Source organism: Anser cygnoides, chromosome 20 (assembly GCF_040182565.1).
Source record: "Anser cygnoides isolate HZ-2024a breed goose chromosome 20, Taihu_goose_T2T_genome, whole genome shotgun sequence".
Classification (NCBI taxonomy): Eukaryota; Metazoa; Chordata; class Aves; order Anseriformes; family Anatidae; genus Anser; species Anser cygnoides.
Genome location: NC_089892.1, coordinates 1,313,417 through 1,327,881, shown reverse-complemented (window position 1 = coordinate 1,327,881; position 14,465 = coordinate 1,313,417). Strand labels below are relative to the sequence as shown.

The following is a 14,465-nucleotide window of genomic DNA, read 5'->3' as shown; positions in this document are numbered from 1 at the left end:
GAATACTCAGTCCTTTATCACAACGTTGTATTAATTTGAGAGATGGCACGTGGAGAGCAACGCTACTGCTCCCCCCAAATAATTCAACAAATGCGCAGGTCTGCTAGAAAATGAAAAGCCAACAGCGGCATTTCTAATGCCACAGCACACAGCCCGGCGAGGCCACCACAAGCCAGGCTGCACCAGCACAGACACCGCTGATGCTGGAGACAACACAGAGGTAAAGCAGCTCGCCCCCGCTGCTGTTTCAGAGGGCCAGCTCTCCTAAAGCTATCACAGAAACGGAGGAGACATTTGACCAAGATGGTTGCACGCAAAGTGGCCGTTTAAAATCTGAGTTACTGGCCTGAACTCGGCAGTTTCATTTCAGAAGAGCAGCCTCGTCGCCCCGTACTGCAGCTGCATTTTTAAGCCTCTCTCAACAACTTCCAGAAAGCTTCAGCGAAGCCCAATTAAGGAGATGATGCTGGAACCGCTCCTGTACCTGCCCCTTCCCCACCAGCCCCGACCTCGGAGCAGCCCTGCAGAAGGGGACCTGCCCTCCGGCCCGGGTCCCCGTGTTTATCAGGGCCCAATCTCGTTCCCAGCGGGCCGGGGCAGACTTGGCAGCAGGCTCTCCCCAGCTGCGCCATGACCTTGCAGCCGCCGCTGCCCCCCCGCGCTGCGCTCAGGGCTGGGGGGGCTCTCCAGAAACAGAAAACGGGACAAAATTTAAGGAAAAATTCCCGTAGCGGGCAAGTCTCGTGGTGTCCAGCAGCACCCTTCTGACATGGAGCGTCTCCCTCTGGGCTATTTCTGCACCTTTTACAGCGGGGCCAAACCTGGGCTGGCGCCACACTTGCTGCTCCAGCACACGCCAGCAGGAGCCAGGCTGGGCCCCGCTCGTCACCGGGGCTGCCTGCAGGCCAGCAGGGCAGGCAGGGGAGCCAAAGTCTCCTCAAAGCAGGTCTTTTTCCAAATGTTAAGCTCTATGCCTTATGTGAATTAAATAACTGTATTTATACCTGCTTATGGGGTAACTCTGCACCTCATTTATGCAATAACTTTTGCACAGTGGCAAGAAAATACCGAAGAAAATGTTCCTTAACCTGGTACCTGTCAGGGCAAAGAAGCCAAGGAACCGAGGAGGAGCAGCGCGCGGCACCAGCCTGCCCGGGGCTCGCCGCCCAGCCCTCCTGGGCAGAGCTCGTCCCACACCCCGTGCCCTCCGCACCGACCGCGCTCCGTGTCCGGGAGGTCTGTGCGATGCGAACCGAACGCCGCAGGTGTTTATCCGTGGCTGCAAATCCCCACCGCACGCACCAACTGCTCGGAAAAGCCCAGCCCGAGGCACTTGCAAAGAGCCAGGAGGCCTCAGGAGCTGCGTCCTGTCCCCGGGAGGCTCGGGCTGCAGCGAGGACCGCCGCTGACCGGGAGCAGGCCGAGCACCGGCGCGGCGGCCGGGAGATGGCGGCGCTGCCCCGCGCAGGTTACGGGGCTGCCGAGCAGCAGCAGGCATCCTCCATCGAACGGCATCCCCAGGAAAATTTGTAATCAAGGCAGTCGGGAAATAAGCTTTCCATCTCACCCCCGAGATGCATTTTGTAACAAAGACCCTGGTGGATCTGCAGTGAATTTATGGAGGTTTCAGTGCTTTTGACAGGTGGCTTTCATATGAGTTATGATATTCGAAGCATTGATAGCTACGTTTAACAAACACAACCCGATGCTTGCGTCTGTGAGGCTGGGCAGCAGTCCTTCTGTATCAAAGCCTGAGCCCAAGCAGCCCCTGTGCTACAGCAGCCCCTGCTTCTACTCAGCTTATTGTCATTAAACTAGGAAACGTCTGCTTTTAAAGGGTAACAACCTTTTTTCTGCAGATTAAAAAGTCAAAAGATTGGAGTGGAGACTAGAGACACAGCTCTGAAATAAATCCCAGTCTATTTTTTGCTATTAATTTCCGAGCTACTTAGGATTTCTCATCCGGAAGATGACACCACATTTCACCAGCTCTGTACCTCGGCCACTCAGGGGACCACGCCACAGCTGTCCCTAACCCAGGACAGCTCCGGTCCTGGCCTCCTCAGAGACCTTGCGCTGGGGGCGAGCGTTTCCTGTGCTCCCAAACCCAGGAGCTGCTCCGCTGGGGGCTGCGTGCCATCGGCTGGGAACAGGCAGCAGCCAGGGCCACTTGCACTTGTCGCAGGCCAGCAGCTGCAAGCCTCAGCTCTCACAGACAGACAGACCGACCGAACCCGGGCAGCCCTGAACCCTCAGGAGCAGGGGTGGCAGAGGCAAGCCAACGGATTTAAGACAGGACAAGATTCATTTTAGTTTTGGTTATTTAGGCGGCCCGAGAGGGAAAAAGCAGATTCTGTCCCAGAAAGACCAGCTGGGCCGTGTGGCTCACGCCTGCACATACAGCACCCAAAGTTCAGGTTTCTTTACCTTTTCGGTTCATCCCCATCTGGAGGCATTTGAGCAGCCGGCAGTACTGGCATCTGTTGCGCTGCTTGCGTGACATGACGCAGTTCTTGTCTCGGCTGCATCTGTAAACCCGCTTGTTGCAAATGCTCCTTTTGAAAAACCCCTTGCAGCCCTCGCAGGAGATGATCCCATAGTGCAGACCCGTGGCTCTGTCCCCGCAGATCAGGCAGGTTCGCTGGTCAACCCGGTCATCTGGAAGAGAAGGGAAAGGGCTCTGTGGTCAGCGATCCGGCTTCCCCAAGTGACCCGACCTGCCCCTACGGGACTGGAGTTGCCTTCATTGCCCAAAACCTACTCAAAGCAGCGCATTTCACAGTTGATCATACAGAAACCCTCTTTCTTAGTCATACGGTTTACCAGAAACTCAAAGCGGTCTGGAAAAGGAGTTGCTTTTTAGACTGTGAGGAGTGCGTGTGCAAGCCTGCAGCAGATCCCACCACCGCGGCTACCTGCGCGTCTCAGAAATTTCTTTGCTCCCCGAGCAGCCTTGGGGCACATCGCTCCCCACCACCTGGGCAGAGCGAGCCCCGAGCAGCCTCCCCGGCACCGGCCTGTGTGTGCTCAGAGAAATGGGCGCTGTATTTTCCCACCAGCAGAGCACAAGAAAGCCGCATTGCCTCCGAAGTTTATTCCCAATCTTTTTTTTGCCTGAACGTTCCTCTCAATAGCTGGTGTTAACGGCACCCACTGCGGGCACACACCAGGAAGGAAATCCTGCATTTCTGTAAGGCCAGGTTTGACGGAGGCGAGCGTGTCACACTCGTCCAGACCCAGGGCGCAGCACTGCAGAGCAGTAACGCATCGCCGAAGCAGGGGGCTCCATCCACGGCTTTCCCCAGAGCTGGGACAGGACCCTTCCAGCGGGCCTGAGAGCTCAGCTCTGCCCTGCAGCCCCTTCTGAGCTTCGCAGGGACCAGCAGAGAGGAAAAAGGGGCTGCGGCGCCCTGCGCCAGCCGACACAGCAGGGTGTGAAGGTGCCTGGCGGGCAGCGGCCGGGCGCTGCGCCACGCGCCGGGACGGGGCCCTGGGTACAGCCAGGACACAGGACAGGCAGGGGGGCGTGGGGACACGGCCACCTCGTGGAGAGCCTCGCTGCGCAGTTCATGCGTCCGCAACCCGAGCGAACGTTACCACAGGACCGACAACAAGGTTAAGCTGCTGTGACTTGGTTTTACTCTTCCTGTTCCAAACCTTTGGAAGGCCTCTGGATGACAAAACATGTAAATTGTACGACCCCCAGCAACAGGAGCTGTCATATTAAATTCAGTATCTTACGGCTTTAACAGCCCCTGTGAGACAGAAGAGGGATGATGCACGGCTCAGCGAGAACCTCTGCGAGCACGCAGTAATCTTCATAGACGTGGATGTCAAACAGAAAGGAAAAAGTAAATGATGGCTAAAGCAACTGACTTCGTTAACCTAGATGTAGTCTCATTATCTTGCATCTGCACGGGGAGACCTAAATCCTGCTTCACGTTAAAAGTCAGCCCTACTAAAATAACGCCAGCCCACCGCACCAGAAGCCTTCTCCGGCAGATGTTTAACCACCAGGCGCGTTAACCCCGCACACCCAGCAACGCTCTGTCGTCCCCTGCCCCCGTGTTTTAACCCAACGAAACCCTGATCGGGGCAAACAGAGCTGTGCTCAGGAGACGGGCACTGCTCGGGGGCGTGCTGGGTACACACGGTGTGCGGTGTGGCACCTGGCCTCTCCCCAGAGCCAGACCGTCGTTGCGGGATGCCTCGGTCACGCTGGCCTGGCGAGGCAGAGGCACCGCGGGGCAGAAAGGACATCACTGCGGTTTTGTCAGCAGGACTCGAGGAACCACGCTTCTGTCTCTGGCCGCAGTGTGTTTCCTGCGGGTGCTGGCTCAGACGGATCGTTCCTGGTATTTCTTGGCCTGAGCGCAATCTGCCGGGCAGGAACAGTGCAGCTCCCCCAGGCCCCAGGAGGTGGCAATGGCTCTCTGGAGCTCCCTGGGGCCAGATGCTGCAAGCCCGAGGCACCCGGAGCCCAGCTTCACCACCCAGCCCCTGGCGTTTGGACAGACCCCTGGGCACACACACACACACACACACGCACGCACGCCGCCGGGCTTTCCTCAGTCACGCCTGACCGGGAGCTTTCCCAGCCACGGATATTTTTGTCTGCCGGGTTTTGGAGTGGCAGGAGACAGAAGTCACGCTGAGGCCCTCCCCGATCGTGGTGTAGCCTCAGCACTGTGACAAACCAGCGTAGCTCCTTCCTACTGCAGAACATACGAGCTCGATAGAAAGAAACGAGCCAAGCACTTCGGGCAGAAAGGAAACCGGCCCTCGGTTACACAAGCCAGCCCCAAACGCAAACCAGCCGCTCTTACTCACGAGCAGTTTTCCCCACAGCTTAAACCCAGCAGTGACCACAACCGATCGGCATTAATTTTTTAAAAGATTTACTAACGTGCGGCATGCAAATTTGCATTCTTCTGCAAATTTCACCGCAATTGTTACGGGATCCTAAAACAAAGGCCTGAAGGAAGGCAACGCGAACTTCAGCTGAGGCAGCCCTCACGGCGTCACCGCCGCGGGGACGCGCTCCCGGCTGCGCCGGCCGGCCCACCTCAGGCGTGCGCCCCGAGCAACGCGGCTGAAGGCTTCCCAGGCCGGGCCGGGGCCGGCCGAGCCCCTCGCCCAGGGAGGCCTGGGCACGACTCCTCATCGGGAGCTGCGCCACCAACGCCCTTCACGCTCCCGCAAAGCCGCGGAGGCGGTGGGGATGAGCGCGGGGCCGCAGAGCCCTCCCTGCAGGGCCGAGCTCAGCGCCCCCCTGCTCCCACCACCGCCACGATAAATCGGGTCCGGGGCCGTGCTCGCGTCCCCCAGCCCCGTGCCCGCGGGCAGGCCGCGGGTCAGCCGGCCGCCGGCCTCTCGCCTACGGGCAGGAGCGGGCTGGCGCGCTCCGGCAGCGTCCCCCCGCCGCACAGGCTGCGGGGCTGATGAGGGGCGTTGAAACGAGGGCTCATTTCCAGGCGCAGCTTTTTGTTGTTGGAAGAATGGGGCCGTCGCCTAGAGAACGTAGGAAGCACGGGGGATTAAAGCGACCGAGCACAGGACCCTTCCCCTGCGATGCCCATTTCCCCGCGAGCAGGGCAGCGGCGAGGTAGTGTGAATGACCCCGCTGCCACAATAACCTCGGGCTGCACATGCCTCGCTGCAGAAACTGCTAATTGGGTGTGTTTCCAGATTAAAACACACCACAGAGCAGTGCTTCATGCCACGAACAAAGAAACAAACCTCCAGGGAACAGAGAAAGAGATGCCCGTGTACCCCGTAAACTACTCCTCAAACAAAACTGGCAGACAAAAAATAATTGCCTACAGAAAGTCTCGGAGTTTGGGTGCTTTAAAAAATCCTGCAGAAATTGTGCTCAGGCCCAGGACGATCCTCCCACAGCCCGCGGGTCTGCCAGCTCCTGACCTTTGCTATTTTTCACCCTGCTTAACGCAAGCTCCTTGTGCAAGTGCACACTGGGATCGCTGAGGCCGAATCGTCACTGGGCTTCACAGAAATCGTAAAGCACGGGTGAATTTAAAGCAGCCTTGCACTGGGAGTGCTCCAAACCCCCTTAACCTTGAAATTTCACCGAATACCACGGCTCGGTGTAGGTACAGCCATTTCAAAGCGCAGCAGCCTGCCCCCCTCCCTGGTGTGTTGGTGCTCATCTCCCCGACTCCTGACAATGGTGGTTAGGAAATAAAGCCACGGGTACCAAGCTGTTCCAAAGAGCTTGTTTGTGGTTTGTCAGGGAGAAAGGGCTGAGCAAACACCTTTCGATTCAGCTTTTTTGATAGGTCTTACACGTAACGGACTCATACAGGGGATATTCGGGCTTTGTTCTCACAACCTATTGTAACAGGGGCCACTAAATCAAACAGTTGCTGCTACGACAAAAGCACTCAGAAAAATCTCAACCTCATCTTGAACCCTGAAGATTTTTATGGCTACTCCCTCACTAACCCCTCCCCAAAGCCACATTAAAGGATGTATTGTTTTCAAAGGTCATGGTAGGTTTCATACCACATTTTAATACAATGCAAATTCTACAGGAATATTATGATGTTACACAAGAGTCACAGCAGACAGTGTGAGAAAGCAGAGGGACCTCCACTTGTCTGTGTGTTGTACGGCAAGCGGTAAAAGCCGTGCACTTACTTCATAAAAGACTTACTTTTCCCATCAATGAGATGAGTACTCGGAATCATTTTTGAAACAAAATTCCCACGAATTTCTCAGAAGAAATACCTCAGATTCCTGTTGAAGCACTCGGCATTCAACTGTCTGGGCACGTCTGCACACAGGCACAGAAAATACAAGTACAGAAAACATTAAAACCCATGAATGCGCATATAAAATACAGAGCAAATAAACTAAAGTATCAGGACACGTGTTTGGTCTCCAGCAAGCCCCCGTCACCGCTCCCAGCGGTGCCACTCGTGCAAAGAAGCTCTGCCACCAGGGCACTGCCTCTGCTGCTGCCTCCCGAGCGGGCCGGCAGCACGCCGCCTTCGGGAGAGGAGCAGACGCTGGCGGCATCGCAGCCGACTCCCCGAGCCGCAAAAGGCGCCGTACCCGCTGCTGTGTGTGCAGCTCAAACCCACAGCACGCGGCTGCCTGCGAGGGGTCCGCCTTGGGAGGCAGAGCCGGCGTCCGCACGGGCAGCGTGCTGTTTGGAGCACCGGTGCTATACTGTGGAGCAGAAACAAAGTGTACATTTTCTAGACTGAGCCAAGAAGTTAAGACAAAACCTGCACCAAAGATCCAAAGAAGAGAACGTGCTGGGATTTAGTTTGGCTGGGAAGGGAAAGGGAAGACAAAGAAAGCTGCAGTTTTCAGGAGTTCCAGTTCACGCAACTGAACTCACTTTACAGCTCAGAAAACCTTCCACAGCGAAGATTACAGGTGGCACCCAACACCGCAATTAATAGGTTTAACATCTCTTCACCTACGTATCGTTTCTTTGCTTCTTGATTAACTCGTCCGAGGACACGACACCCACAGCCCTGCTCAGGCGCGTTTAAACCTCAAGCTGCTCCGCAGCAGCTGCCTGGGGAGGGGCGCGGGGAGGGGAGCTCTCACACATGTGTTACTGAAAGCCTAACACAGCCTCGCTCACCTCTCACCTCTGACGATGCCTCAAACACCAAGAGACGTGCTGAGACTCCTTTGCCCCTTATCTTTCCCCACGACTTCGTTCATGGTCGGCTTTTTGTTTCGGGAAAAAGGTCCGGTTAAATTCAATACTGAGGAGCAACGGCCCCGTTACCGTGCACTGCTGCCTCGAGCGCCCCGCCGGCACCCGGTGCATCTGCTGGGGGTCTGCGAGCGACCAGCAGGGAAGGACGGCAGGCAGGGACCACGTCCTCGGGCTGGCCCCCGGCCGCCGCAGGGCGCACAAAGCCGGCGGAGCTGCTGCCCCTCCGGCCTGCGCCGCGAGCCCGGCCGGCACCAACCCTCTGCGAACTGGAACAAAAACGTTTGTGTGCCCAGCTGGGATAGAGGTTAATTTAAACGGACAAGCCTCCTAAAGCCTCGGGAAGAAAAAAAAAAAAGGGGGGGGGGTGGAAAAAGAGGTGGCCTGCAACCTCCTCCTCTCTGCTGTAAAAAGGTGTTGCGCTACAGAGACACAAAGATCGGGCTCATTTCAAAAAGCACCGGCTGGAGCGTGGGAGACAAAAGTAGAGATGCTGCGACGGAGAAACGGCCAGTGCAGCTCGGTTTGTTATCTCCCCCAGTAATTACATCCAGCAGATGCGGGCTTATTCCATATTGATTTTGTTTCTGCAGGAGAAGGGCTCCATCAAAAGCAAACCCTCGTAAAAAAGTCAGGGGAAGCATCGCTCCCCGTTTTCGCACAGGTATAAATCACGGCGCGCAGCTGATGCCCCCGGCCGGCGACGGCCCACCACCGGCGCACCAAGGCTCGTCGCGGGGCGCCACGCGCGGCCCACACCGCGCCGGGGTCCCCGTCCCACGCCTTTGTGCTGCGCATGAAAGGCAGCCCTGCAGAGGCCGCCGGTTTATTTGAGCCAGTTGTTTCACAAAGCCCGGGGAACAAAAGCCCGCTTCGCCCAAACGTGCCCCGCCAGCTCGGCGGAGGGGCGTTCTGCAGCTGCTGCCCGGCTCCGCAGCCGCTCGGGGCTCAGCAGCCGGCTCCCACGGCTCTCGGCCTCCCCTGCATTTAAAAACCAGACCCGGGCACCGTCTCCTCGCCCCGTCCCAGCACCGCCGCACGCTCCCCGTTAAGCTCCGGGTTAGAGGAGTTTTTTAAAATCGATGAATTACGAAGCGGCACGGTTAAAAACTGGCTTCCCCGCCCCGGAACGTCTCCGCCGGAGCTGTTGGAGGCAGGAGAGGCGCAGCACCACGCAGAGCCCAGCTCGGGAGGCGGACGAGGAGCGAGGCGCTGCCTGCCCCGGCCGGGCCCCGAACAATGCCTGCCCCGCCGAGCCCCGCCGGCCTGCCTCCCCCCGCAGCGTTCCCGTCCCGGGCCCGGCATCACCCAGCGGCGGCTCTGCCCCGGCTTCCATCACCGGGGAAGGCAGAAAACCGGGCTGCAACCTATCTGCCAGCGGGTGCTGCTCCCAGGAGGGCCGGCGCTGCCTTATCGGGAGCCCGCACGACCCCGATGCCATCAGTAATTAACAATACCGAAAAACCTCCTCCAGATGGCCGCACGGATGAGGCGGTCCGGGCGCCGGCGGCCGGGCCCACCACCAGCCCCCTCGCCCCGCGCCTCCTCCCGGCCCGCAGCCGAGCCCCGCGGGCACAACAAAGCCCCGCGGGCACCGGGCGGCCCCGCACGGCCCCGGCCCCGCTCCCCCCGGCCCCGCTCCCCCCGGCCCCGGCCCGGGCCCTGCGCTCGGGGCCCGCCCGCCCCGGATCCACCCCCACCTCCCCCCCGTCCCCGGGACACCCCCCCCCACCCCCGGGCCGGGCCCAGGCCGTCGGCCCCGAACAAAGGCGCGGGGCGAGGCGTCCCCGCGGCCGGCCCGTGCCGCCCTCACCTTCCATGCAGGTCGAGTCCCGCTTCATCCCCCCGGCGCCGCGCTCCTCAGCGGGGCCGCCTCATGGCCGCGGCGCGGCCGGGCTGCTCGGCCCTCGCCCGCCGCCGCGGGCCGACCCTATGCTAACGAGCCGTGATGTCACCGCGGGGCTCGGCGGGCGGCCCCCGCGGACGGGCTGCGGGCAGGGGGCCGGGGGGGAGCAGCGAGGGGAGCCCGGGGGCAGCGGGGCCGGGGGGCTGTGGGGAACGGGCCTGAGGGGAGCGGGGCCGGGGGGAGCGGGGCCGAGGGGCTGTGGGGAACGGGCCTGAGGGGAGCGGGGCCTGAGGGGAGCAGGGCCGAGGGGAGCGGGACGGGGGGCTGTGGGGAACGGGCCTGAGGGGAGCGGGGCCGGGGGCAGCGGGGCCGAGGGGCTGTGGGGAACGGGCCTGAGGGGAGCGGGGCCTGAGGGGAGCAGGGCCGAGGGGAGCGGGACGCGGCGCCGCTGCCTCCCCCCTCACGGAGCCCGGGGCTCGGGGGAGCCGGTGGGGGCCTCGGGTCGCCCCCCCGCCGCGTCCCTCCCTTCAGGGCCCTGCCCGGTGCCCGCCGGGTGCTCCCACAGGCACCGCAGCGCCCGCTCCACCCGCGCCCTGCCCTCGCCGAGCGGCACCGCGTGCTGCTGCTGCGGGAGGACACGCGTCCCGACCCACGCCACGCGCCAGATCTCCGCTTCGGGCTTCGTGGCAGTTGCCAGAGCAGCAGCAGCGTGTCTGTGTCTGCTCCAGCATCTCCCGTGGCCGTGCCCAGCACCGGGCGCTTTGGAAGGAAGCTGAAGGAGCTGCTGCGGGCAGTGCTGGCCGTCAGCGCCCCAGAGGAGCCCTTTGGCAAACCTCTGTTCGATGTGGATGCCCTAGGCCCATCCTGAGGTTTCTGCAGGGCTCCAGTAGCCGGCATCAGGCGTTCCAGTACTCTGCATCTCGCTGAGCTCCCAGCTGGCAAAGCAGCCTACACGCACTGCGTCCGTGTCGCACCGAGGCAGGTGTCAGTGGTTCAGGTCTTCCACGTCTCAGTTTCACCCAGGGTCCAGTTTTTAGGTTGCAAGGCCTAAATTTCCAGACCGTGTTGGTCACGTTAGACCCAGTCACTGTTGTTTCCCCCTGCCGTACAACGCCGCCACCTCTGCGCTCTGCCCAAGCCATCGCGGGTGCGCGGGAGCCCCCGGAGCTCAGCGCTGTAGGTCCGACCGCAGGGGAACGCGTCCCGCTCCCTCCTCACTGCTGCAGCACACGCGTTCCAAGTAACTTCTGGATGGAGCCATGCTGAGCACGCAGCCGTACATACCATGCATCAGAATTCAGCTGAAAGTTTTAATGGATTTACTTAACAATTAAAGCGATATTCTAAAAAGGGATGCATTAGAAAAGAGGGAACGGCCAGTGAGTCCCTCCAGGTCCTTCCTGGATGTGCTGTTTCCTTCTCCTCAATCACCGCAGCGGGCTTTGCAGCCCAGCTCTGCTCGCCTGGCCCCGCAGTGGGCTGACACAAGCCGTGTGTGTAGAGCAGAGAGGTGTGTGCTGGTGACAAGGGTCAGTCAAACGATCAGAACTTAAAAATGTTATCTACAGTGCTTGTCAGTAAGCCTGCATTCACTTCTCTAATGAAAAGCAAATAATTTCAGCAGCGTTATTGCTAGAATGCAGTTAAAATTACACTAGCGCCATAGCTCCAAAAAGAAAACCTGCACTAGAATGGAAAACATTACATGACACATTGAGCGTTTCATCTTTTCCCAATTTTTCTCTCACGTAAGAAGAAAATCCATGCTGCTTGTTCTCCTCAAGGCGGATTGTCTGCCTCCAAACTTGGTGGCAGCACAGGCCTGCATAACAATAAATCTGTTACTGCTTTAGCTGTCAGTCCCAGAACAGGCACCGGTGAGATCTCATCAGATACCGCCTCACATTTATCTGCACCCTCACCCTCCTCCTGGGATGAACTCAGCCAAAATTGGCAGTTTCTGCCAATGCCAAACCCAGCTTGTCCTCGAGAAGCCTACACTGGTTCAGCTCAGAAGTCACAGCCTGCTTCTGTTCCTCATCCTGAGGGCTGCAGGGCTCAACCGCGCTCTGAAAAATGGCTGGCTTAGAATAAACAAGTCACAGAGGCAACAAAAGAGGTCATATTTCACTTGATCCCCAGCCTGAAATTTTATTGCTTTCTGGTGACATCCAGCAATGCAAATAACCCCGTGCGTGCAGCAGCAGGGCTCGGCAGCAGGCGCCGGCAGGCCGGGCAACCTGCTCCGGCTCGGCCCGTGGGGCCGGGACCCCCCCAGCCACCAGCAGGGTTCTGCCTGCTCCCAGCCCAGGTTCTGTCCTGCTCCGAATTCGGGCAGAAGCAGGTGCACGGCGCGGCAGCAAGTTGCTGCAAAGCAGTCGTGCAGTGGGCCCGGTCCTCTGCTGTGCTCGTGCTGTAAATCCGTGGAGCCGCTGTGTCAGTCCTTGACATGCTCTCCGGATTGACCTCTCTTTTTTCACTGCGGAGGTTACCAAAGCAGGGCTCGTGAGAGGAGCCTGTTATCCTGCACCCTCAGAGCACGGCCAAGGTAAGCCCATCCCCTGGCTGTGCTATTTACACAGCTGTTTGCAATTGTGCCTGCTCCAAAATCTCCACATTCTTTATCCTACGCGAGCGCTTTGCTCTGCTCCCGGCACCCCTCGGAGAAGTGTGACCAGAATGCGGAGCGCTTATTTTGTAACACTGCGGTGTGATGTGGGCAGAGGGAGCTGAAATAAAGTGCCTTAATCTCAGGATAACAGGCCAACATGAAATGTTGCTCTCACAACTGCTGTTAGGATTGAAAACAGAGATCCAAAAAATAAAAAATAAAATAAAATCCAGAAACAACTGCAAGTATAGACGAAACGTGGTGCTGGGAAAAGGATAATTGGCCAGACAATCCAAATCTTCCAAATTGCTCTAAACTCACTTATATTAAATACTCATGTCACAGTTTGTCCATAATAAATCCTTAAGGGCAGAAAATAACTGCAGAGATCTGGAACTGTTCTGTAAAATGAGAGCCCAAACTGTGAATGGGGCACAGGGCAGGAAAAGAAGACAAGAAAGATTAATTCTATTGTCTGAACCAAACAGCCTTAAAGCTACTTTGGTAAAAGGAAAAGTGTTGTGGCTGGTTCTTACGTTATGCCTGTTATGTTGCCTGAATCAGCCAATTCCCAACCCAAACAAAAACAACCGAACAAAAAGATGCTATTCTAACTGACAGCTACCATTTCAGAAGCCTACCAGCTCACAACAGTAAAAGCCAAAAACACCGCCAACAACTCGACAAGTGACGACGCTGCCTGCACCAGATTTATTGTCCTGACGCTACGGCCATAAGGGCCAGGCAGAGGAAGCAAGAGGAGGACGCACCGAGATACCCGGGGTACCCTGCGGGGGACTTGGACGGAGGCAGAGCGAGCCGCCCCCGCCTCCACCAGGCATCCTGCTCCTTTCCCCCGTTCTCCAGTCCAGATACTCTGCGCAAAGCGTATCGGAAAGGTTTGTACTTGAACGTAGCACTACGTGAGTGTGAAAGTCACAGGGAGCAATTCCTGATGCCATAAAAAAGGTAAACTGAACAAATGTACGAGTCAAAGCCTGGCAGCATGCATCTGCGTGGTGATCCTACCTGCTCGCGCTCGGCCTGTTACCAACATGGTCACTTGTCTGCAAGTGAGGACAGGAAAAAGCTGTGTTTAAAATATTAAAGCGGCTTTGTTTTGTTTTTACATGGCTAGTCTTTGTGCAAAACTATTGTTTGTGTGATTTGTTTCTGTTTTTACACAAACGGTGTATTGCCTCTCTTTTCAACAGAAACTCGTTCAGAAGCTATGCAAGGGGCTGCAAGAAATGATCACAAACATTGGTCTGACTTGTGAGAGGTCTCGGGATAACAGTTTAATAACAGATGCAGTAATTACCGCTCCTAGCATTTAACGCACCAGGAACACGGCGTTAATTATTCTGCCGAAGACGTTTGCTTGCTGTACACAGACTTCAGAATTTTCCTCCTCTTTAATCGCTCATAGGTCGTTGTGCAAAGTGGATTTTTCTATCAGATTTCCAGTTTCATTTGTTTACATTTTCGTTTGCTCGGGCGCTGAATTTGCCGTGCGGGTCCATTGAACGGGTTGCAAGAAGCGTTTCATTGCATCTTGCTCGATGGGTGACAAATAGCGGAGGCTGTGAGACAGAGGAAGAAGCTGGGGGGAGGTTAAGGGCTCCTTAGAGAGGTCACCTTCAGAGGAAAAAGGGAAAACAAATGGGATTGTAGGAATGAGAAGTATATGGCTTTACTGCCTTAGTGGGCAAGTACAAGAAAAGAGAATTGCAAAGGAAAAAGCTTTACATTTCTATGAGCAGGCAATCGAGCTCCTTTCTAAACCCTCAGCAGAAAGAGCTCCTCTCGGCACAGGATGACTTCATCCCCTGCCCAGATGCCGGCATTCTGCGACAGTCAGCGAGCCCGGCCGGCCCCACGGCCTCGGAGCATTCCAGAAAGCCTTCGGGAGCCGTGGAGCGGGGTCCTTGTCACCGGCACCGCGTCGGAGCCGCTCCTGGCACCAGCGGCTTTCCTTCCCGGCACCGAGCCCCCAGGGCACAGGGGGGGTGCACACACGGCTCTGCCACGGCACAGGGCACCCCGAGGCCTGGCACACACCTTGGCCGCGAGCGCACGCACAAATTAGCAGAAATCTCTTCATCCAAAACCAAAATGGGTCCGTGCCTGGACAGCAACTGCAGACGTTGGCCAGGAGGCAGGAAGAGAGGGGAGGCGTTGGGGTCAGAGGGCGAAGGGAGCTTCCGAGGAGGAGGCAGAAGTGCCAGGCACGTCGGTGGAAACCTGACAAGCCAGAAGATTTCTGCTGGCCTGGCCACAGGATCACCGGTGTTTTTCATAACAATAACAGC

General features: G+C 57.8%; 1 protein-coding gene across 7 annotated transcripts in view; it reads right to left on the bottom strand.

The window, feature by feature from the left end:
• The window catches only part of NR6A1 (nuclear receptor subfamily 6 group A member 1), an 87,326-nt gene that overhangs the window by 21,398 nt on the left and 51,463 nt on the right, over positions 1–14,465 (bottom strand). For 4 of the 7 annotated variants that reach the window (XM_066980565.1, XM_066980566.1, XM_066980568.1 and 1 more), the window contains one exon: positions 2,428–2,658. In XM_066980565.1, the coding sequence (XP_066836666.1) occupies positions 2,428–2,658 (231 nt within the window). Of the gene's footprint in view, positions 1–2,427; positions 2,659–6,673; positions 9,098–9,509; positions 9,659–14,465 lie in introns of those variants that run through there. The other 3 variants (XM_048052367.2, XM_066980569.1, XM_013188766.3) reach the window with 3 other exon arrangements.